A 26,681-nucleotide genomic window follows, 5' to 3' on the forward strand; every position below is an offset into this window, starting at 1 on the left:
AGCAACCACTATTCTACTTTCTGTTTCTACAGATTTTGTCATTTTCACATAAATGAAATTATACAATATGCAATCGTTCCTGTCTCACTTCTTCCACTTGGCATAATGTTTTTGTAGTTTATCTATGTTGTAGCATGTATCAACACTTTGCTAATTTTTATTGCTGAATAATATTCCATTGTACAGATACACCATTCTGTTTCACCAGTTGTTTCCACCTTATGGCTATTATAAACAATGCTGCTATGAGTATTTGTGTACAAGTGGTGTTGACATATGTTGTTAAGTCTATTGGACAGATTTCTAAGAGTAAAAACTGCTGGTTATGGTAATTTGGTGCTTAACGTTTTGAGAAACTGACAGCTTCCAAAGTGTCTGCACCATTTTACATTTCTACCAGCAATGTATGAGGGTCCAATTTTTTTCACACCCTTAACAGTAGTTGTCGTTTTTGAAAAAAATACATACTTGTTTTTGCACATGTGTGTTTCTATTCAGAAGATACCAAAATGAGGAATTCCTGAGTTACTGTTTATACCCATTTTCAGTTTTAATAGATACAGCCAAATCATCTCAGGAGGAGCTATCCCAATTTACACTCAACATGCTTGCAATACATAATACACACATGTGTGGTTTGTCCATCTCTGCTAATCTGGTAAATGAAAAAAGACATCTTATTTTAAATTTCACTGATTACTAATGAAATCAAATATCTCTTCATATGTCAACTGATCATCTGAATCTCATCTTCAGTAATTTACCTATTCACATCCTTTACTGTATTTTTCTCTCCATTCTCATTTTTTGTCTTTTTGTTGACTTTTAAAGTGTTTTTTCTTCTGGATATTAATCCTGTCAGTTTTCTGCACTGAAAATATTTACTGTCAATCTTTTAAGAAATTTTGGAGCACCATCTTTCAGAATTCTTCTATGCAAAAACATTACTCCCAACTATCAATTACAGTTCTATGATCCTTGATTCCTGTGCTTAAGAGCTTAACTATCCATCCTAAGAGTACTTTTCATTGTTCTCCTGGGAGCCCTATGAAATATGCATACAAATAAGACCTGTAGCTGCCTTTCCTGGGAGGACATGTGAATTAGATTCCCCTTTAGGACATGTACTAGTCAGGCTGTTATTTAAAAAAAAAAAACCACAACAACAAAATGGATATTAGTTATTTTAAGAAGAAAAGGAATTCATGAAATGGGTATAATATAGAATGGTTAGGAAGACTTGAAAACCAGGTTAACGGAGGAACCAAAGGAGGTAAGCCACAGTTGAGAAGCAATGCACTTAAGACACTGTCTGTTGTGAAATGGACACTCACCTTCATGGCAATGCCACCAATGGATATTCATTGCTACACCACTATATTCTCAATTCTCCAAAATAAATCTCCATTTGATCTTCTGTTTTTGAGTCAAGTTCACAAGACCGCTTGCAATATTAGTTTCTTGTTAAGACATTGCTTCTAATATAACATGTAAACTAGGCCTGAAGTTGAAAGTATATAGTTGTAGTTATTTCCAGGAACATAATTAGTCTTCTTTGCTACCTAGCAGAAGTATTTTGATGGCTATCTTCCCAATCTTATATTAGGAATAAATACAAAATAAAAATTAAAAGCACCAGTTGGCACATCATTCTATAGGATTAGATTTTTTCTTTTTATAGTATTTTAGATATATCAAGGTTGTTATGGCTATATTTAAAACAAGCATCTCTCAGAAAAAATATTTCCAATCTATCCTCTTTGCCTATCAAGAAACTGTATTTATCTATTCACCAAGTATTTCCTGAGTCCCTACTATGTGCCAAGCACAGTACTGTGTGCTAGACTTCAGTTAATAGCAAAAACAGATATTATAATTCAGTAAGACTGTACTATAAAAAAATGGCATGATTCTATGAAAATATATAACAGGAGACCTTAATCTAATGTGGGAAGATCAGAGAACACCTTCCTAAAAGCATAATAATTGAAATGAAATATGAGGGATGTGATAAAGGGTTAATTAGGTGAAACGAAAAGAGATAAAAAGATTTCCAGACAGGAAAGAGTATGGGTAAAGGCCTTACAAAAGAAAAGTAGCAGGGTGAATTTCAGAAATTATAGCTTAAAAAAAGGTATACTTACTAATTTTTTTTAATTATCAAGAACTTGGTAATTATGTACGGGTACTATTTATATCCTTGGTTAATTCCTTTGAGAAGTTTATATAAAATCAATAATGGAAGAAGAGATCAGGTACAGTAAATCTTCAATAATCCATACTAATGGGAAATATTAATATAGATAATCTCAAGCAAGAAACAGCAGACAAAATTATTTTGATTTAGTTTTGAATTAATCCAATACATTTTTCCCATAGTAGATTGATTTGTTTTGCTCAAACTAATTAAAATATTTATTTGTAATATCTTAATAAACATTAGCTAGCAATACAGAAAGATTCATTTTGTGTTTGGGGCATACTTCTGAATACTACAGCTTTGGGTGTTAAAGTCATTAACAAATGCCAAAGCAATCATAGTTAATAACAGTGTCTTATTGTGTCTTAAAACGCACTATAAGGAGTGATAGGAAGGAAATCAAATAAGTTACAGGGGCCAAATAATGACAGGCCTTATATGCCATGCTAAGAACAGATTCTATATGGCATTCAATGGAGGACAAAAAAATGATTTTAAGCAGGGAGCAACCAGATCAGTTTTGGGAGATAGCTAAGAAAACATAGGTAAGGAGATTGGTTAAGCAAATATTTTAGATATCCTGGAAAGGGATGATAAAGAACTGACTAAGACAGAAGCAGTAGAAGTAGAAATGAGGGGACAAATCACTGATAAGATGCAGTCACCAATGAGAGGTAGGGGATAAGGAAAATGAAAGAATCTAGAAAGACTCCCAGATTTCTGGCTTACACGACTAAGAAAGTACCCCATTTTCACCTAAATAGGGGATACAGACTTAGGGAAAAGACAATTTCCTCAATTTGACTTTCCAGGTAACACACCCAGTAAAAATTAAATATTCCTGGAGAACTGAAGAGAGATATGTGTTGGTCACAAAGAAGTAATAGAAAGTGGCAGTATCTGAAGTAACTGAGTGGATGACTCACTTGGGGAAACATTACAGAGGAGAGAAACTAAAGAAAAAAGGTCACAAACAGGATTATTGATGACGCTTACCAAAGCAGGAAGGAACAGAAATCAACCTTAGGATTTGAGGTATAAACAGAAAGAAAGTGGAAGCTGTGAAATTAGCCTATTAATTAAGAAGTTTAGTTTTAAAAGAGATTTGAGAAAAAGAAGATGACATGACATAGAGGGAGAAAGTTTACATTTTCATATTATTTTTCAAATGGTAAAAACTTGGAATATATATATGTATGTATACAGTACAAATATATGCATATATGAACACATACACATATATATACACAAAGGGGAAGAAGAGAATGGAATGGAATAGTTGAAAATATGAGTAGATCTTTTAAAGCATGATATCAAAGACAAAAACTGTAAAATATACATTTGATTACATAAAAGCTTAAATTTTTGCAAAACTGAAAGATAACTAGTAAAAGTTTATAACCTATAGCCAGAGAAGGGTTAATAATGATAATAAAGACACTCACAAATATTTCAGGTGAAATATGAGCACAGGATGAGAACAGGTTACTTATTAAAAATATGAAAATTCCCAATAAACAATGTTCAACTTTTGCTAGAAATAAAATTAATTAAAAATATGAGATGCTATTTCATGATTAACTAAAGCTGTGAAACTTACAATAACTCATTCTTATAATGTTTCAGTGAAACAAACACTCATGTTATTTGTACTATTATGTGCATGGAAAACATGTACCAGAAGTCTAAAAAAATAAATCTACAAGAATACCAGTCTCAACACTTTTCAAAAAAAGAATGAAAACAACCTAAATGCCCAACAACAGGAGCTGCCTTTTTAAAGACAGTACATAATCATACAATGGAACACTAGTATTTTGCTAAAGCAAACAAGGAAGGAAAAACCAAAAGTTGTTGGGATTGTGGAACAATGAGAACTCTCATATGATGCTGACAGTAACGCAAATTGGTACAACTTCAGAAAACTATCGACTGTATCTATTAAAGCTGAATGTCCACAACTAGATATATACTCAATAGAAATTCATACATATTTTCACCAGAATACATGTACAAGAATGTTTATAGCAGCACCATTTATAATAGCCCCCAAATGGAAACTTAACATGTACCAACAACAGAATGGATAAATTATGATATACTCAAACAGTGGAATACAATACAGCCAAGAGAACAATTTCTAACTATACTCAACCATAGGGATGAATCAGACACAAAAGAGTACCTACTGTATGACAACATTTATAAAACAAGCAAAACTAATTAACGCTATTGGAAGTAGGAAGAATGGTTACTATTGAAGTGGAGAGTTAAAAAAATTAGTTCTATACATGTTATTATTTCAATAAACTTAACAAACTGAATGTTAAAAAAATATTCCCTACAGAATAACATCTGACTGCATGGAAAAATTCGTGCTGTAAAAATGAAAAAATACAAAACAAAGTATAAGAATGTATACTTAGATGGCAGATTAGGGTAATGGTTAAAATTGCAGGCTTTAAAATCAAGCCTACCTAAATTTGAATCACAGTTATGTGCTGTTGGGCAAATTACTTAACTGCTTCAGTTTCTTCACCTGTAAATGGTGTTAACAAAAGTACAGACCACACTGGGTTGTGAGATGGATCAAATAAAATAAACCAGGTTAAAGCACTTATAATAGTGACTGGCACGTGGTAAGTATCATACTATTATTGGGTTGGCCAAAAACTTCCTTCAGCTTTAAGTAAAAATAAGAGACACATTTTTCATTTTTACCAAGAACTTTATTGAACAATGTATTCACCCTTTTGTTCCACTACCTTCTGCCATTTTTCAGGCAACTTCATAATTCCATCTTCCCAAAACTTTTAATCTTTTTGACCAAAGAACTGTTCCAGGTGCCTTTTACAGTCTTCCAGGGAATTGAAATTTTCTCCATTAAGAGAATTTTTTAAAGACCAAAATAAATGGAAATCCGAAGGTGCAATGTCTGGTGAATACGGCGGATGAATCAGAGCTTCCCAGCCAAGCTGTAATAGTTTTTGTCTAGTCATCAAAGAAACATGTGGCCTTGCAGTATCCAGATGGAAGATTATGCATTCTCTGTTAACTAATTCCAGATGCTTTCCAACGAGTGCTGCTTTCAATTGGTCTAATTGGGAACAGTACCTGTTGGAATTAATTGTTTGGTTTTCCGGAAGGAGCTCATCCTAGGGGACTCCCTTCCAATCCCATCATATACATAACATCACCTTCTTTGGGTGAAGACCAGCCTTTGGTGTGGTTGGTGGTGGTTCATTTCGCTTGCCCCACGATCTCTTCCGTTCCACATTATTGTACAGTATCCACTTTTCATGGCCCATCACAATTTGTTTTTAAAACAGAACATTTTCATTATGTTTAAGTAGAGAATCGCATGTGGAAATACGGTCAAGAAGGTTTTTTTCACTTAACTTATGTGGAACCCAAACATCAAAGCGATTAACATAACCAAGCTGGTGCAAATGATTTTCAGTGCTTGATTTGGATATTTTGAGTATGTCGGCTATCTCCCGCGTGGTATGACATTGATTGTTCTCAATTAATGACTCGATTTGATCACTTCAAATCACTTCAAAAGTTGATTTTGATCAACTTCAACTGGTCTACCCAACCGTGGAGCATCGTCCAGCGATAAATCTCCAGCACGCAAACTACTTTTGAGACGTTTGATTAGTCACAGCGACTTCTCCATATTCGGCACAAATCTTTTTTTGCATTTCAGTTGCGTTTTTACCTTTCTTGAAAAATAAAGCATAATATGCCGAAAATGTTGCTTCTTTCTTCCATCTTCAGTATTAAAATGGCTACACAAAAATTCACCAATTTTGATGGTTTTTCTATAAACACACACTGATATGACAGTTGTCACAATACAATCTAACAAAATTGTTTTGAATGAAGTTAAAGACAAATAAACGCTACTAGAGCCATCTTATGGAAAAACCAAATGAAAGTTTTGGCCAACCCAATATTATTATAATCCCATTTTTGTTAAAACTAACCCATATATTTTTAAAAAGGATATATTGAAGAAAAAAATGTTAACTGGTTATCTGTGAATGGTGGGATTCTGGTTGAGATTTTTCTTTTCTTTCTATTATATATAAGTAATGGTGAGTAGAAAATTTCCCGTAATTGTTATTATGAAAATTCATTTGTTGAAAGAAATGGTTGAATACACTCACTCCAGGTTAAAAAAAAAAAAAAAGCAAGTGTCAGCGCCTGGGTTTTCTGTGAAAGCAAGAAGTTTCTCTGAATAATGAGGTGGTGGGAAGGAATTAGATGTTCCAGAGAAAAATATCCAGAAGGGAGAAGTGACCAGGGTAGCATTCTGTTCTAGTGAACGGTCAAGAAAGAAGACCTCTAATCAAGAGTACAATCAGAAGGACATTTGAGAAAAACTTTAATGTCTCATGAGTACTAAATTGTTTACTTTTGGTATATTATATAAATGATCCTGAATTTCCTTTAAGAAATTTTCAGTCAGTTGTACTTTGCTAATAACTAAATGCTTTTGCGTGAGGGATTTCTTTTATGAAACACTCAGAGGAGAAGATCCCACTTGAGATATTTTAAACTAAGGAATAGTACCCAGCTGTATCTCAGATTCTATCATTACTCTAGAATTAAATCAAGGAGGTATGCTAACCATAACTGTCCAACTATCAATGTGAGGTAGTAGGGAAAAAATGTACATTACACGGAAAACCTGTAGGTGCAGACAGGTTTGCTAATAATGGAAAAGAGGTTCTAGGGGGTCCTCTGGAAAGAACAGGGACATAGGCAGTTTAAAATGTGATTGAACTTGGGCAGGTGATAGAACTTTTCTGTATTTCAGTTCCTTCGCATGTGTTTCAGTTGTCTATCACTATGTAACAAACACCAAAACTTAGTGTTAATGGTGAGCATATTTTGCTCACAATTCTGTGGTTCAAGAATTTGGTCAAGGAACTGCTTATCTCTGTTCCACAAGGTCTGGGGTCTGAGCTGGGTGACTCAAACAGCTGGAGGATAGCTGGAACAGCCCAGCTGAAGTCATACGTCTGGCGTCTCACTTCTCACTGCTGGCTGAGTCACTCACTCATCTGGCTTCAGTTGAAGGCTGGGCTGACTGAAAGGGCTAAGAAAGTGTCACTCACTTGTCTAGTGCCTAGGTGCTACTCCATATGGCCTATCTCTAACTCCCTCTGTCCCTCTGTCTCTGTCTCCCCCCCCACCCGCCCCGCCTCTTTCTCTCTCTCACTGTCACTTTTCTCTCTTTCTCTTTCCAAGTGGCTGGTTGGGCATGCTGGTCTCAAAATAGTCAGACTTCTTACATAGAAGCTGGTTTCTATAAGAGCACAGGCTATTAGACCTCTTAAAAGCATAAGCCTGGAATTGACCCAGCATCACATCCACCATATTTATTGCTTAAACAATCATATGTCTAGCCCAGATTAAAGGGAGTGAAGAAATCAACTATGTCTCTGGATGGAAAGTGTGGTTAAAAATTTGCAGCCATCGTTACTCTGTCACAGTATCCTCTGACCACAAATTATTTACACTTCTCCATTTTCAAAATACACTTAACCCCTCCCAAGGCCCCCCCAAAGTCCCATTACAACATCAGCTCAGAGTCCAGGACCTAGTCTAAATCAGGTGCAGATGGAGAGAAGGCTCCTCAAATCCAGTTTCTTGTCTGCAGCTCCTCAGGTATGATTCCTCTAATTTGACGACCTGTGAAGATGCAAGCTATCTGCCCAATACAAACCCAATATACAATGGTGAGGCAAGGAACAGGAAAATTGCAAGGGACACTACCATTCAAAAAGGGAGAAAACAAGAGGTACGTAACAGTCATTAGTCAATAGCAAGTCTGAAATCCAGTTGGGCACAAGTCACCAGTTCCTTGACTAGTCCTGGAAGTGGTTCTCCATATCTCTTAGCTCTACTCTCTGGCTTCTTGGCTGCATCCTGAGTCATCCTTCATTTTCCATAACAAATGGCCTATGTTTAGAGCTGAGTTGCTTCTCAGCCTGCTTCCTTTCCACAGGAGGTTGAGGGTGCAGAGGCTTCTTTTCATTATAACTTCTCTCTGCCCCTTTCAATCTAAGTGATACAGTTCCTTTTAATACCCTAGATTTCATGTTATCATATTATAATCAACTCCAATAGACAAAAGCCATGTTCATATTTCTCTCTGAAAGGCCATTCTCTACCTTGGGCCTCATGTAAGGCTGCTATACCAGGGGCTCCCAACCCCCAGGCTTCGGACCAGTACCAATCCAAGGCCTGTTAGGAACCTGGACGCACAGCAGGAGGTGAGCAGCGGGCGAGCGAGCGAAGCTTCATCTCCCGCTCCCCATCACTCGCGTTACCACCTGAACCATCCCCCCCCAACCTCCCCCCACTGCTCCATCTGTGGAAAAACTGTCTTCCATGAAACCAGTCCCTGGTGCCAAAAAAGGTTGGGGACTGCTGTGTTACAGGACAAAGTCCTCATTTCTAGAAACCCCAACTGTCTAATTGACAGGGTCTGTAAGACACACACTTAAGATTCTTATAAGCCTTTTTAGTCTAGTTGAAGGTCTATGATGTAGCACTTTAAATCCTCTTCTTAGTAAAGGATCTTATGGCATTTTAAATTGTATTTATCAAAAGAGGATAAAATGGTCAAGATACAAATAAAAATTGCCCCAAAATAATAACTGCAGGCAGCTTTCTGAAACCCTCCTTCTTGCACCTAGTAATCTAAAGAGAGTTATCTCTTTTATCAAACAATAGTTCTCTTGTGAATTATGTAGGCCTCCTTATATTTATATAGATTAAATTCCTGTTAGAATTCAATGCTAAATTTCTGTTAGAATTTCAGTGAATTCGGAAGAGGTTCTATACTGTATACTCCCTTGCCATGTAAAAAGTGCTAAATTTTATGCTCAAATATAATAACGAGCCTCACCATCAGTTTTCTGGTTCAATCTTAATCTACTTTATTTTGAGGGTGCTGTTTATTTTTAAAATTTTACTTTAAAGACAATATGATTTATGTATATGCCTTCTATCACAAAACACTTGAAATCTTTTTTGGCTGTGGTAATGGCGGTGGGGGGTGGATGGTGTTGAGGAGGTACCAGAGTGATTAATAAATAAATGAAGGTTGAATGGAAAGTTCCATTTCTGGCTTAGGAAAATGAAAAGCTCCCCCCACCCTCCACCCCAGGGTTAAAAAAGAAAAAAAACAATGTCTGTGATGATCAGTTTTATGTGTAAACTTGGCTAGGGTATAGTCTCCAGTTATTCAATCAAACACTAATCTAGGTGTTGCTGTGAAGGTATTTGGTAGATGTGATGAAAAGTCCACAATCAGGTCACTTCAAGTAAAGAAGATTATCCTAGATAATCTGGGTGGGTCTGATTCGATCAACTGAAAGGCCTTGAAGAGCAGAACTGAAGCTTCCCTGAAGTCAGCCTGTGGACTTCAGCTTCAGCCTGTGCCTGAGAGTTCCAGCCTGCCCTTCCTGACGGCCTGCCCCATGGATTTTGGACTTGCTTATCCAGCCCCCATAATCAAAAGTCAATTCCTTGCAATATATCTCTTAATATATAGCCTATTGATTCTGTTTGTCTGGTGTAACCCTGGCTGATAGAGTACTGAGTTTTCTACCACTGATAAGATTATTATGCAAGAGATAAGTAAATAAAGTAAAACATTTACAGATTTTTTAGAAAAGCAGCCAATATGGCATAGTGGTTAAGAACACAGACTCTAGAGTCACACTGCCTGGGTTCAAATCCCAGCCTGACTACTTACTAACCATGTGGCTTTGGACAAATTACTTAGCCTCTTTGTGCCTAAATTTCCTCTTGTATAAAATAAGAGCAATCATAGTTCCTAGGTCAAAGGGTTGTGAAGATTAAGTGGGTTATTATACATATAGCACCAATAACAGTATGGCACCTAGGAAAAGCTAAGTAATAGTCTAAAAAGTGATATGGTAGGTAGACAGATCTTCTAAGGGCTCTTTGGATTCTAGGACAGTTTCAAATGTACAATTTTTAAAAGAAAATTATCATTACCATGTTAGGAGGGCAGAATAACTAGTGATTATGAGTAGAAGGCCTAGAACAAATCGACTAAGTTTGCATTGCACACGGCTCTGCCATTTAACTGTGTGACCTTGTTAAACTTCTCTAAGCCTTAATTTTCTTACTAAAAAAGAAGTGATGATAATAATAGTATTTACTAATAAGGTTATGGTGAGAAATAAATGATGTAAGCTGCTTTATGCAATTTTTAAAGTTTTGGTGGATAACGCTAAAATTTCCCACTGAATTTTTATATCTTTTTATTCTTGATGATCCTAGGTTATGAATATGTCAGCTCCTTATAATCTAATATAACATTACTCCAGTAGATTAATATGTTGTTTCTAGTTGTCCATTAACTTGCAATTCAGACAACTTGTTAAAAAATGTGCCCAATCTATACACAAAGTGATTAAGGATTTCCCTTAAAAACTATAGCTGCTATTTATTGACCATCTTCTAGGTGCCATGAGAAACACATCATATACGATTCCTAAATCTCACAACTCAGCACTATCTCCATTTTGCAGATTAGGAAAGATTTTGAAAGTACCTGTGTGAACTGATATAAATATGCTGTAACATCTATTATTATTTCTTTGAGAACACTTTTATTACTTTCTAGATCTCAGTGTGATCCAGACACTAGGTTAATAATATTAAGTGTCCAGGCAAGTAACCTCTGATCACCTAAGTAGCTAGCTTCTAAATTCTCAAAGGCTTTTCAGGTAATTGAGTTTTTAAAAGGGGGAGGGGAATAATTCAATTCCTTTCTCAATTAGATAAATTTAAATCAGCTGTTAATAAAAGCTATAGTTCCACAGAGAATAAGAATACATTCCCATTTAACTATGCAAGTATGAATATTTTTAAATTCAAGAAGAGATACATTAAACTGAAGTATATTTTAATCTACAGAATATATAAACCAACATGATCCCACTTGGTCTTTGGCTATCACTATTAATTGAAAACTCATGCCACTAAAATACATTTAATATATTGCTTTTTTATCTGAAAATTATATTGTTAAATTCTAATTTTTTTTTTTTTTTTTTTTTTTTCGGTTACGTGGGCCTCTCCTTGTTTGGGCACCACTGTGCCACCAGGGAAGCCCTATATTTCTTATATTTAACACTACAAATAAAACTAGGCTATTGCAGTTCATTTAATATACATGTTTATTTAGTATGTATATACTCCAACCTTTCTAGTTTAGTATCTATATTCACTTAATATATACATTTACACACTACCCTATCTTAGACACTTACTTGAAAGATTATACCCTAGACCCATTTCATTCTATCCTCTCTCTGACAACCATCTATCTTTTTAGCTCACTCACTTTAATATCTCACCTCCAACAATCTTCAGACCTTATCAAGGTCTCCAATTCTTTTCACTCTACTTCATATCCTTATATCCTTTTCCCTCCTTAAAAGCATAAATCCCAAGGCCAAGCATTATGATCACCTCCTTGCACACACTTTTAGTCACTTGCCCCTCTCTCATTTTAAGACTTTTTTATGTTGTTATATACTGATTTACTTACAGGCAGACCAAGTTTTCAAACGTGTTGTATTCTAAAAGCTGAACTGCATTAAGTGTAGGTTACACTCTCTGTGTCATGACTGTAAGTAACTATAATACAGCAAGAAGAGGAAAAAAGAACACTTTCTCTTTTTTTTTTAATCCTGGCTTCATGTTTTATCCAACACAGATTTTAATTACCTGCCTAGCCACCGAAGGCAACTGAAATGGCCACGTGTACAGTAAGTCGTAGGCCAGTTTACTTTAGGTGAGAGATGAAAAAGGGAAGAAAATGTAGTCAAAAAGCAAAACAGAAAGTTAAAGAAAAAGGGGTGCACATTGTTAAAACAAATGAGAAGACAGGTTGAATATAAAAAAAGAAAAATACACAATTGCATAAGGTTCCTGGGAAAGCAAGAGAGGATGGGATCCAAAGTAATGGTAGAGGGGTTGGCCTTGCAGAGAAAGATGTGTGATGTGGTGGGTTTTTAAAATATGTCAAAAATTCTTTGAACTCCTTCCATCAAAGGGTGGAATCTAATACACCTTCTTCAAATATGGACTCATCTCAGTGACTCACTTCTAATGAACAGAATGCAGAAGAAGTGACATTGCTTGACTTCTAAGGCTAGGTCATAAAAGGGGATACAGCTTCCACCTGGCTCTTCTCCCTCTCCCTTGGAACTCAACCACCATGTTATAAGAAAGCCCAAGCCACGTGTAAAGGCCACCTGTAGATATTCCAGCTGAAAATCCCAGCTAAGGTTCCAACCACCTACAGCCAGCACAACAAGGAGACATGTGAATGAGCAAGTCTTTAAGCGATTCTAGGCCCCAACCTTTGAGCTGAGCTAGTTGTTGTCAAACAGAGCAGAGATGAGATGTCCTTGTAGAACTCTGACCAAAGTGCCCTTTCCTAAGCAAAATAAATGTTGTCATTGCTTTAAGCCACTAAACGAGAGATGTAATTTAACAATAGATAAATGGAATAGACAACTCCTCTATTATAACAGAATAACAAGATAAAGTTAAAATATAGGATATCTGGATGTTTGATATAAGAAGTTGAAGGGGTTCTTGTCTGATACCTTTTATTTTCTTTGCGAAATACAAGGCAAGATCATTGCTTAGAATGAGAGACATAATGGGGATTTCAGAAGTGTAAAGAAGAGAATGAAATAGAAATTGTAATGAATGGGAAACAGAGTTAATCAGAGAAATGTGGTTCAACTGTCAAGTCATGTTGACAGCCCATTTGAGGTTGAATTTATAGTGCCCCTTCCATGTGGCTTTCTCCAGCAGTGCTTAGCTCCTGGCTGAAAGCACTAAGAAAGTGCAAGTTAAGTTTATCAACTGGACTTCTGTAAGGAAGGATGTGATAAAAAGAGAAAAGTGCAAAGGATTTCAGGGACCATGTAATCTAAACTGGTTAAGAAAAAATGAAGCGAGAGGTTCTAATGAAGCATGATCATTATGGGAATATTTAAAAAGCAAACAATAAGGAGAGGACATTGTAATCAGAGAATGACATGCCTACAATAGTGATTCTTGGCGCAGTTAATGAGTATGACAAGGTTGCTGGTGAGACTGGCTATGTGAAGAGAAGGGGATAAGGATAATGTGGTCAAGGAATTGAGATGCAATGATAATGGATGAGTCATCATGCAGAAGTTAAAGCCATCAAGGATGAATACAGGGCTTACAGTATAGAGAAACTTTGTGACCCAAAGTTTTTGATGAATGAAAGTAAGTGAGCCAGAGATTGGTAAATGACAGCAACATAGACGAGGAACATGGTGATACAGCTGAATGGTATAGGTCTTGTCTTGGTCTGTTTGGGCTGCTATAACAAAATACCATAGACTGGGTGGCTTATAAATAAAATAAATTTATTTCTCACAGTTCTGAAAGCTGGAAATTCAAGATCTGGTGCTGGCAGATTTGGTGTCTGGTACCAGCCCACTTCCTCATTGACAGCCGTATTCTCACTGTTATCCTCACAGCTGAAGGGGCAAGGGAGCTCTCTCAGCCTTTTTTATAATCCCATTCATGAGGCTCTGCCCTCATGACATAACCACCTCCCAAAGATCCCACCTTCAAATATCATCAACTTGGGAGTCAGGATTCAACATATGAACCTGGGGGATACACAAACATTCAGGCCTCAAATGAGGAGGGTTTTTTTAAGAGGTTGGGAGCATAACAGTTTTTCCTAATCTAATGTCTTCCTAGCTGAAGCCTGAGACCAATCTCTCCCTACCAATTAAAAGTGATATAATTTTGACATATAAATGTCGAATAAACTACTATGTGCTAAGAAGAGAGGGAAAGAGGTACCCTCTTATCAAATAAATCAACTACTAGGCCCAAATAGTCAATATAGTACAGAGAAAGTACCTGCTAACTGGGAAGGGGGGAGGGTAAACATTTCTAAAAGAAGCTTGAGTTTTTTTATCCATTTAATTATCCATAGTTTTAGCTTCCACTATGAGCTGGGAACTGTGTTTGGGGGATATCTACCTAAACAAGGTAGATATTGTTTCTGCCCTTACATATCACAATGTGTAGTAGGAGAAACAGCTGAGAAATCAATGTTAGTATAAGGGCTAGAGTTACAGATGTAAACGCCTCCAAAATGGACCCAAAACCAATTTCTATTTAAGTCAGTTACAGTCTATTTCCCAAGATGATCTCAGAAATTCTATACTTATTCCCATAGAAACTCCTATGTTGTATTTTCACCCTAGTATCAATCTCAGGCACCTGTGTATCATTGTACATTTTTATCATAAATATCTGAATGTATCTGTCTCCCAGCTTAAGGATAGGAACTAAGTCTTACATTTATTCTCATATTTGCATTTATGGACTAGCACAATGCCTGGTACAAGGTAGGCACTTACTAAGTACTGACTGAGAATAACTTAAGGATTGAATGAATGACAAACAAATAACTATTCTGTCTCTGCATCATTCTATCAGTTGAATTATAGCTTATTTAGTAACCTCAAGACTACAGCCTAAAGAGAGATTCATATTCTTCCCCAGTTTAACCTTTCATGGCTTCTATACATCTAGGGAGCTGAGCTAGGACAGGATCCTAGCTGAGCTAGGATTGGAGGAGCTAAATTAGCAGAATTGGCTCTTAGAAAAGAAGCTAAGTAATATCTGTACAAACACTTTCTTTCAATTTTGTGGCTCACATACCACAACGGTCTGCTGATGCTATATGGTCTTCTACTTGAATAAGTGGAAATTGAATACCCATTAAGTAGAACCTTAAAATAATGAGATCTCAAGACAGTATCTTTGATTTTCTGAGTCAAAGTCCAGATGGAGAATACAGACTTGCCAAGGACTCATAGGTTTAGATTCAACAGTTGTTTTACTAGAAAACAAAAATTTCAGAAGTCATTGAAAAGTTAACATTAAATGAATAGTAGGCAACAGGGAATACAACCTTAAACCATAGCCATAAAGCCTGGGACTTTATACCTGTAACAGCAAATCAGCTAAAGATATGGCATTTACATTGGATTTTATAAGGCAGCCCTAATGTCAAATGTGCTACTGAATTATCCTTCATTGTGAACTGTCAATTAGTTCATTTCTCTCTTTAAAGGAGTCCCTTCTTTTTTTCTGGCCACGCCATGTAGTATGTGGGATCTTAGTTCCCCGACCAGGGATCAAACCCGTGCTCCCTGCAGTGGAAGCGCAGAGTCTTAAGCACTGGACCACCGGGGAAGTCCCAAGTAGTCCCAAATTTGATTCAGAAAATTATCCACACAAATACAGAACATTACTGAATCTAACTTATATTATAACCAAAAAGTAAAAAACCAAATTGTTACTGCAGGAAATACTCTATACTTCCTACAAAATTCTCATGATTATGCATTTACTTGTCTAAAGCTTCCACTAGACTATGAGCTACATGAAGACAACTCCGTATCTCCTACACGCCCCCCCAAGAAATTTAAAAAAATGAATTATAATGGATTGAAATATAAAAATTTAAGCTACACCTCCATCTCTAATTAAGCAAGTTAAGTTATACCTCTATATTTAAGCAACTTTTAAGCTATACCTCCATATCAGGGGAAATAATTTATTTTTTGCATTATGGTAGTAAACCTCAATATTAGCAAGAAAGAGGTCTACTAATACTGATGAGTCTTTTTGAAGCTGTAACGGGCTGAAAGGGTTACAAGACCTATAAAAAGAATAAAAGCGCATCAACACTTTCCAGCAATTTTTAAGTTGATAAAAATACTAGCTGAATTTGTAAGCACAAATGTTTTTACCTTTAAACATAAATAATCAGTTAAATATATTTATTCTCTAAGCCAAGTTTATGAAGGTTTCACTGTACTTCCTTTTATTTGCTCTACAACTAGCTTTTATAAGTTTTGAGGAATAGCCCATGAGTTTTAGTGTTTTAAATTTAGATGAATAATGCCAGATTTTCTCTGTCTATACTATTTGGTTTATACATTTCAATCGTGTAGCCCTAATCTTTCTAGAATGAAGAGTTCTGGGGGTTCTTTTTGTTTCTTTTTTTGTTTTAAGTTTATCCTCATACAATAGACCAATTCACTTACTCCCATTAGCTGCCCTGATCTTAACTTTCTCCAGTTCTGCTATAAACAAAACATCATAACTACACATAATATGTTAAGGATTTTACACTAAGAGTAGACTGTTTTATGTTTTGTTTCTAATACACTCCCTTGATGACCAACATTTAAGTGGTCCCTTTACCTACAGCAGAACATGAAAATATCTTCAAAGATCAATACAGTGATTCCAAAATTTGTTTCTTAGGCCAAAACTCAGAAGTTATCGTTCTTTAAGTACAGATCAAAAATTTCCCCTAAATAAATTACCTTGTATTTGCTCACACTGAGGATCATTTGCCATTTCTCTACCCACATAATTCTGTAAGACTCCTCTATAATTTATTCCTGTCTTGCTACTTTTAAAATATACCTTCTTTCTTTTAATAAATATATGGGAATAACTGAATTATAAAGCTGGAAAAGGCCACAGCCTCTTTATCAAATTCATCCTTCTCAATTTTATAGTACAGCTTGGAGGTATTAAAACACTTGTCTAAAGCAAACTAATGGAAAGAATTAGAAAAGAGAATTTAGATTTTTCTTATTCTAAGTTTATATTCCTACTATTAAATCACACTTTAACTTTTTAATATCAATTTTAAAGAACGCTAAGGGAAGAATATTGATATTTACTTAGTACAATATATGTTGGTACTATATTTTACATGTTTTTTCCACTATTCCACATGACTCTACAAAACTCAACAGCATATAGGATGCTTACTTTAATTATAAAAGTAACATTTTATCTGACTTTAAATTATTTTGTTTCTTTAAAAGTTACACTGTTCTCATCAGTGCTTTGGCTTTTACTTTTTTCAAAACAAAGAAGCTAAACTTTTAGTGGCTACAGTTCTTAATTTACAGAAGTCATGTCAGATGTCATATATAGTTTTATAGCTTCTAAACAGCTGGCCTTAAAAGGGGAGCAAAATGAGGATGAAATTTGGAAAAGATCCTTTGACCATCCAAGGTCATTCTTTCCCTCACAGCTGGGAGAATTATAGACAATCCACACATAAAACAACCAATCAGAAATCATTTTTCAGAAATGCCATAGGCACCCTGAGTTCAATATGCCCCCCCAAATCTGTTCCTCCCCTTATATCCATTTCCTAACTCCATTACTGGCATTACAACCCAGCAACCAAGACACAGAAGCTAAAAACTTGGGAGTTATTCCCAATTCCTCCTTTTCCTCATTCCCAACATGCAATCAGTACAGTACAGGCTGCTTATTTTTAGTTTCCAAATTTCTCACATTTCAGATTCTTCCTGTATCTCTACCTCTACCACCTTGATTCAGACCCTCAAAGTCCCTCACTTGAGAGAGGGAGCCTTCTAATTGATCTTCCTGCCTCCAAACACTTCACTTGTTCCATGGTGACATCTTCACATTACCACCAAAGTAATCTCTCTAAAACCCAAATTTTATCATATCTTTCTCTTATTTCACAGTAGCTCCCTAATGTCCATGGGATAAAATTCAAACTCTTTTCATGGTCTCTGTCCATTTCTTCAGTCTCATCTTTCATTGTACAATCTCCCCTCTTCCCTACCACGAACCCCATCCTCTATCATTTAGTCATAATGGACAACTTACTTTCGTCCCTGAATATGTCATGCTGTTTCACCCCTCTGTATCTTTGCTCACTCTGTGTGCTCTCTCTACTCAGAACATACTTCCTCCTGTGATCCTGCTGTTGAACATTTACGATTTTCAATGTTCAACTCTAGGCTCACCTCATCTTTGCAGTCCTTTTTGAACTTCACTTCCCCCCACCTCTGTGGAAATGACCATACTTTCTATTGGTTCCCCCAGTGAACTTTTACAAAAGCATTTGTAACAGTTTTTTTTTTGTTTTGTTTTGTTTTTTTGTTTTTCATTAAGTTGTTGACATGTCTGTCTCCCCCTTCTGAAACACAGGTACTTTGGAGCAGATACTGTATCCTATTCAACCTTTATTCCCATAGACTTGCATAAAGTCTGTCACATATTAGGAACTCAATATGTAGAATGAATGAACAAATGAACAAAGAAAAGAACAACACAGGGACTCTTGAGGAATATTTTTTAAATTAAGATAAAATACTCCAAATAATATGGTACTGACCTAGGTATATTTACCTCCTATAAGTTCCACATTTTCCTATTTAACATAGTTTTTTTCCGTTAAAAACCTAAGATTTATTCCCTTGAGGAAATGTGGACACATATGTGTACTAACATTTATTATCACATAGCTATATAGACAATTTTGTAAATTATACTAATTATTTTATTAATTTAATGGAATATCAAAATGACTTATGGTCAACTCCTTACTATCTGAAAGAATCTTAATAGCTATGTTGGCTTACCTAGTACCTTTTCATCTGCTGCTTCTGCCACTCAGCCATGGCTTACTTCTCTAAACTGGCTTTCATGCCTCTAATTATCCTGCTGCTGGCAATGAAAAGCAACAATCTGTTTATATCCTAAGTAGAGGACACTGGCCAGGAGAATGGGAAAAATGGTTCCTGAGCAGGACGGTAATTTTACACAGTAGATGATCTGCACAAAATGAATCAGAGAATCATGGAACTGTATGAGATAATATGTATTTATCATCCAAATAGTGTGGCTGTTTATTTTCACTTTTTTTTCTTTATTTTTTAACCTAAGGAAGACTACTCCAAAATAATTCTGGCAATCTATTAAAATGGAATAAATATCTGTTGCTGATTTTCTTTTAAAAAATATGATAATTGAAAAGTTTAAAGACATAAGATATGAGATCACTGAACTTGTTCCTAATCAACATTTAAATCTATAAAAATTTTCAATAAAAATGTATTCACTGGGATTCAGTATTAAAAACTAATAAATTCTAATTGTAGTAGAGTCCAATAAGGAAATTAACTTTGTACCTAACTTTACAGATTATACACAAATTACTAAACTATAATAATCTGTTCACTAGATGTATAAATGCTTATTCAGAGGAAACACTGAAGAAATAAGTTAATTTCTAGTATGAAAAAAGACAAATACAGCATTTTGTTCATCTGTACAAACTTGTGAGGATCCACAAATTACCAAGATGATGGAAAGATGGGTTGGTGTTTTTATTACATGTAAAGACAGCTATGCTCTAAACGTGTGGTACCCAATATACCAAACACTAACTGCCACATGTAGGTTAAAAATTCAGTTTATCAGTTGCCCAGGTTACATTTCAAGTGCTCAATAGCTGCATGTAGCTAGTGGCTACCACATGAGACAATATAAACATTTCTATCACAGCAGCAAGTTTGATTGGATAGTGCTATTGTAAACCATGGTAAAATGCAAATTTCCAAGTACTTTTAAAATGGCAATATAAGTTCAAAAGTAATTTTTCAATTGGCTATTTCACAGAAAGGGAAAGTATACATTTACAAATGAGAAAAAAAGGATTAAATATTAATGAATGCTTTAAGTATATAAAATTAATTTTCTATGGCTTAATTTGAAATTATACCACATTGAATCTGAAAAGACTTTCAAGGTAATTTAATCCTTCATCCTCAATTTACAGAAATTGAATCTAGAAGACAGTACAAGGAAAAATTAACTCTTTCATTTAAGATACCTACTATATCCAAATAAAGATACTATTGGAAACCACCAAAATTTTCTATAATAATAAACAGATTAAAATGAAGTATAAGCTATTCTGTGTATCTTAGAATCAGATTTTCCACTGGGTACAGAGGCTGTTTGCACAGTGGTTAGGATTTCAGGTTCTGGGGTTAACCTGCCTAAGTTCAAACGTTACTCCCTGACTTACTAGCTGTGCAACCTTAGACAAGTCATTTAAGCTCTCTGAGCCTCCTTTTTCTCACCTATAAAATGGAGAAATAACTAAACTATATCATACAGTTGAAAAGATTAAGTGAAATTATGCATGCAAAGTACTAGAGAACCTGGCACATAGTAAGCCTTTAAAAAATGCTAGTTTTTATGAAACTTGCATTTTGGTTGAAACTAGTCTACTGGTGACTTTCTTTAACTTCCATTCATCTTCAAAAGTTCTTAAGACAGAGGGACTCTGGAAAACATTCAAAACTCATTATATGAACACTGGCTTACAGGTGGTTCTACCACTTGCAGTCATGGGAGAATCTGCATCCAAACCTCTACCAACACTTTACCCATAGGTCTCAACAACTTGGCGCTAAGAGTGTAACATAAAGCCCCAAGCAACATGTGGTGGGGGGTAGAGGACATCTAATATTTGTTTGTTTTTTAATGAAATAAACAAAAAACCCCTCCTAGGCTAAAACAGGTGGCATCTGTTTTTATGTTGGGGGCTGTGAGTAAAGTAAAAAGTGGGAGACAGGATAAGTAAAACAATTTTGAATGACAAGTTCAAAATTTCTCAGAGAATTGTATGCTCACTTATTTTTCTAAAATTTATACTTCTGCATATTAGCTGAAGTTTAAATAACTACAGTCAGATTTTGAGACACATATTTTTTACTAGAGTAATTTTTAAAAAATACACAGAACAGGTATGTAAAAGTAACAGTTGCTCTTTCATTAAGTTTTAAGACATATCAATACAATTTCCTACTTCACTACAGTAGAATAATAGGTACCCAACTTAATGTGATCTCCAGAAACTGTGGAGATGAAAATGAAATCTCCCCAGCTTTCAAGTCTTACCCCAGAAAATGTTTTATTCTAAGTGTAGGGGGATAGATTTCAACAGAGTACAACATAAGCACCAGATGATCAAAGCTAACTAAGACCGTTCTCAAATATTTTTATGCCCAGCTTCATTCTTCTGGAATATTTTTAGAACTAAGCTCCAGAGTCACCTGTATGAGGCATGGGCCAAACCTCAAATCCTAACTGGCCTGATATTTTTATATCATCATTTCAAATCAAACATTTTCCTATGGGTAGTTTTCAGAGTTTTAAGTTCATTTTCCATAATGTTAGCACTTGTCATATTTTGCTTTTCACTTAACTTTTATATGTACATTTTCTCTCTCACACTAGATAGTAAAATTTCTTGAGCTTTTACTTACAGAGTCTCCATATGAAACTAATACACTTTGTAGATATTTTGAAAATATTCGTATTAATTGATTACTTAGTGATACAGTATGGAGTCAGGGCATCAGATTCTATTCCTTACTCTGTTATCACGAATAGCATGATCTCAGCTCCAGCTTATTCAGAGGTCAGGCACTTTGGCTTTGAAATGGAATGATTACACAGGATGATCTCTAGAATTACTTATATTTCTAAAAATTTATGCTTTTATGTATCAGCTGAAGTTTAAATAACTACATTCAAATTTTGAAAAGCATATATTTTCAAAAGTAATTTTTAAAAACTATACAGAACAGTTAGGTATATGATGGTAAAAGTTGTTCTTTCATTAAGTTTTAAGATATACTGATAAAATTTCTTTGTTCACCACAGTAGAACAGCAGCAACATGCACCTGATAACATTGCTCCAAATAAAATTACAAACTGATCAACATGTGACACTTGCAATGATTGTCCCAATGAGACATAGCTTGCTATTTTCTTTTATCACTTCACAACATTTATTCAAACTACTATAATGACCTTCAGTTTCCATAAATAAACTTATATAAAAAGCTGGCTAACATACTTAAGAACTAGGCTATCACTAACAGTTAAAGCTTAGGAAAGAATTTATTCATAGGAATAATTTCAAGATATTTTGATAAACATCTTAAGTTTCCTTTCTGTTTCCTGTAAATATTCCAAGATTATCCCATAGCTACGAGCTTCAAATTAATACTGTCTAGGGGAGAATTAGTTTGGTAACTTAATAATGGAAACATATAAATCACAAAAGAGTCTACTATTACTGTTAAAAATATAAACACTGTACAGGCCAGCACTTGTTAATAAAAATCACTGATATGACTCCATTACCAAGCACACTCTTTGTAATACAATTAGCACATGTTTTATCTTTAGCTTTAAATTAAAAAGGAAAATGATGAAAGGCACAAGTAATTCTTTACTTTCCGCATTAATACTTTTTGTACAGTTAGTTACTACATTTGTGCAATTAAAGAAAAAAAACACTAAAATTCTACCTCTATATTGGCTTTTTAAAATCTCCATATCACATATTAAAGACATTAAACTTTTCTGGAGCTCCTGAAAATTAACACCAAAACTTTATTGGTGAAACACAAACCACATAATCTGATCTAACTATTCACATTAAACAAAATGAATGACTAGATATTTCCCAATCGATTCTGCTTTACTGATACCGAAAAAAGCTATTTCCTTCATGCTAAATTATGAAATTAACCTAAAACATAGTAAAAACATAGAAGCATTAAAAGATACTATTTACACAAACTGGAATAAATTCATCAGGCATTCCCTCAAGTGCTGAGATGTCATTTACTCCCGGTCACACAACGAATACTATTTGTTTTCTGTTCATCCTGAATTATCAAATCTGAGTTGAACCTCGCAAAGGCAAAAACCATCCAGACTGACTGACGGATTGATTGATAGATAAATAAATAAATAAAACCATATAGCCATACAGAAATTCATGACTTTTTACTGTTTGGTGTAAAGTGTAGAGTGCCTGCACTTTCAGCTCTCAGAAGAAATCCACCGTATTCTGGAAGCACTTCAATTCAGAGTGACCTTTAAGTTTTATAGACATTGTGGCAAATTCTTGCATGTCTCAAGAAAAGGCAAACCTGCCTTGCTTTTTTTCTCTAATGGTAAAAGTTTTTGTTTACTCTTATTACATTTTCCACTCCTAATCTGAAAAGACGGAGGATCTCTAAAACGTAGTTGCCCACTTAGGATTAACCTCACCTGCGGAGGACCAGACCCGCAGCCCCTCACCTGATGATAAGGTTGGGATGGACCCAAGTGATGGAGGGAAAAGAGCCAACTCTGCTCACAACACTACCTGTGGCTCCCAAAGAGGTACTTCTTTATCCGGACCATATTTGGGGAAGCATCTAAGCATCGGAGACCCCCACCCCCACCCCACACACGGCGCGCGCTCTAGTGAAAGACGGAATTGTAGGGACCGCTCTCCTCCCTCGCCCTCTCCATCCGGCCCTCGGCGCTCAGCCCTCGCGCCGGAGCTGGGGGGAGGGGGTGGAAGAGGAAGGGAGCGGGTCCCCAGGGTCCCCTCGAGTGGCTCCCGGCGGCCGCTGCGAGGCCTGGACCGTGTCAGCGGCCTCCGGGCTCCGACCGGGAGGGGCGCTCGGTGCCCCGTTCCGGCCCGCCCGGCGGGCCCCCAGACCCAGCCCTTGACTCACCGCTCTCCACCTCGCTGCCTTTCTTGGCGGTCGCCGCGTTCCCCATGACTGAGACGATGAAAGGAAGGGGTCAGGGAGGGGAAGGGGAGCCGGGGCCGTCCCCGCCGCTCCACAGGCTGAGGCAACTCCTGCTTCTGCACCGGTCAGCGCGGTCAGTGCTCTCGGCGCTGGCGGCCGGAGTGCGGGCGGGAAGACTGGGCCGGTTCTCAGGCCAAGGCTTCAGCAAACTCTGCAGCCCCGGCGGCAACAGCGATATCAACGGCAGCAACGGTGGCGGCGGCGGCGGCTGTGGCTGGCAGACACTCCCCCTTCCCCCGCCCCGCCCCCCCTGCGCGCCCCCCGGCAGCAGCGCGCCGGGGCCCCGACCCTGTCCCTCTTCACCAGCGGGCGCGCGCGCCGGAAGTGACGTGCCGGCCGGGTACAAGGGCGGCGGGCTGAGGGGGGCCGAGCCTGGGGCAGCGGACTCGGGTAACCTCGGCTGGCACCTCAGCGGCCCACTGATACGGGACGTGGTGGCCCGGACTTGGTCTCGGATGCCCATCCTCAAGATCTGGGAGGCGGCGTGGGGACCGTTAGCTTTGAGTAACCTGTCGTCTCTCAGCCTGGCCTCCCCCACGCCCTGGAGGTCGCACGCGAGGGAAGCCCCCTGGTTCGCCCCACTGGGCTTTGCGGACTGGTCAGTACCAGCCGAGGGAACAAGTTCGTCCCTAATCCTGATCGTGGTTCCGAGCCTGTCTTTGCCTCACAGATCCAGGTGTTCACCGAGCCCACCACGTTGTCCTCCTGGTTCTTAGGCACCAGTCACAAGACCTTTGATGTTCCCAGTGCAGTTTTCATTCTCTGGTTGTGCGGGATCGCTCTCAGGTTTTGTCAAATACCCCAGAGAGAAAGGAAAGTATTACTATTTCTACAGAATGTCTGTTGATGTGAATCATTGTATTTAGCAGCTCTCTGTGTAGATGTCAAAATAAATGCTATTCCTAATTGGTAACTGCGTTTTTCTTAACATACATCTTGAATTTGTGAATAGTTTTACTTAGCAGGTTAATTTTTTGTGGCACTCTAGTATTTTTTGTTGCATGTTTCTTTGAATTTTGCGTCGTGAGCATTTATTCTAAATTTAGTGTAGAAAAACTGTAACTTCCCTAGGGGCAGAGACTACTAAATTTATTTTGTGTCCCCAAGACACCAGGCACAGTAGGTATTTAATGGATAGTTGATGACTTGAAAGTAAGCAGAGGAAATCTCTCAGAATTTTTTTTGAAATAGCTTTCATTACTGACAAAAACAGAGTGGTAACTGTAGAAGTTTCTCAGTAAGTTCTTCCTGCTGTTTCTTATTACTATTTCTGTTAAATTAATTTAACGAAGGTTTATATCATGTATACTGTATTCCAAGTACTACCATGTAGGTAGCAACTCATTTGATCCTCAAGAACCCTATGAGATATGGAGTTTTACTCTCATTATTTCACTTGTGAACAAACTGAGGCACAGAGAAGTTAAGCAATTTACCCTAGATTACACAGCTATTACCTCTTTGAAGCAGGATTTGAACCTAGGTAGTTGGGCTCTAAGTCTGACTTTTTGTCCATAATGTTATGTAAATGTTATGGTAAATTGCTTTCTCTCCATTTAAAGTTACCTTGACTTGAAAAGATGGATGCATAATGAATTTATTTCTTGGGGAAATTCATTATTGTTTTCTGGGTTTCCATTAAATCCAAGTAATATAAAAATTGTAGAGAAGGAAGGATTTGAACTAGCTGTGAGGTATTGTGTCAGCATGCAACAATGTTCCAACAATGTCACATCCTTCCAATCACATTTAGTTTTGTGTTGTGGATGTGATATTTTGCCCTACATACATAGGAAGTTCAATAAGTAGCATTAAGCCATATATGAAATAAAAAAAATCTTTTTGATATACTTTATTCTGGATGGAATCTTTCTAGAATCCTGGGAGACTCATACTGCCCTCATTGGGGTAAGTTTTGAAATGTATTCCTTTTTAGAGACCAGCTTTAATAATAAAAGAGTGGTTATATGCATAATTTGTCCCTATCCTTAACATAATTTTGAATTCTAGGTCTCTAACAAGAGGGTAGCCATCTGTTTTGTAAATGATTAATTTGCAGAAGAGAGAGTTGACAGGGATTACAGAGTTAAGATGCATTATAACTACATCCTAGAAAGTTAATAAAAAATTCAGCTTTACAAATTTCTCTCTCAATTTAACTTTATGATTCATGGTTTAAGAAATTAAATTAATTGTTAAGAAAGGAAAAGATCATCAACAATTGGAAATATCTTGGTTTTTATTCTGTATACTATTATTTCTGGGGTTTTTTTTGTTTGTTTTTTTTGCGATACACTAGCCTCTCACTGCTGCGGCCTCTCCCATTGCGGAGGACAGGTACGCGCAGGCCCAGCGGCCATGGCCCACGGGCCCAGCCGCTCCGCGGCACGCGGGATCCTCCCAGACCGGGGCACGAACCCACATCCCCTGCATCAACAGCCGGACTCTCAACCACTGCGCCACCAGGGAAGTCCCTATTTCTGTTTTTTTTTATATTAACTTACACTGCTGCTCTGATTCTAGAAGACTATACTTCAAGAGTATAGTTTCATGAATCGTTTTCAATTAGTAAACATTCACAATCATCTAGTTGTAATTATATACAAGTTGCTTTTTCATTATTAGAGAAGAGTTCTCTTTAGGAATCCATTGTTTATATAGCATCTAAAAGACTATATTTCAAGAATTGTTTATTTACACCTAGAAAGGGCAGAAATGTCATTAACTGTACAGTTATTCTTGAATAACTGGAGCTAGAATGGGGCAACTGCTATCCTTTGCCACTAACGCCTTTTCTATAACCTGGACAAGCACAAAGGTAGAACTAAATCTTGTTTCCCTAGGAAAGCAGATGCAGAAAAAAGGAAGTGATAACGGAGAA

At 36.7% G+C, this 26,681-nt stretch overlaps 1 protein-coding gene across 1 annotated transcript in view; it reads right to left on the minus strand.

Annotated features, from left to right (window-relative positions):
* Positions 1-24,015, minus strand: part of PRKACB (protein kinase cAMP-activated catalytic subunit beta) — a 143,134-nt gene extending 119,119 nt beyond the window's left edge. The window contains exon 1 of the mRNA XM_024767850.1: positions 23,723-24,015. Coding sequence (XP_024623618.1) covers positions 23,723-23,768 — 46 coding nt within the window. The 5' untranslated portion in view covers positions 23,769-24,015. The remainder of the gene's footprint in view (positions 1-23,722) is intronic.
* Between the last annotated feature and the right edge of the window lie 2,666 nt (positions 24,016-26,681).

This window comes from Neophocaena asiaeorientalis, unplaced genomic scaffold (assembly GCF_003031525.2).
Source record: "Neophocaena asiaeorientalis asiaeorientalis breed wild unplaced genomic scaffold, Neophocaena_asiaeorientalis_V1.1 scaffold546, whole genome shotgun sequence".
NCBI classification, from domain to species: Eukaryota; Metazoa; Chordata; class Mammalia; order Artiodactyla; family Phocoenidae; genus Neophocaena; species Neophocaena asiaeorientalis.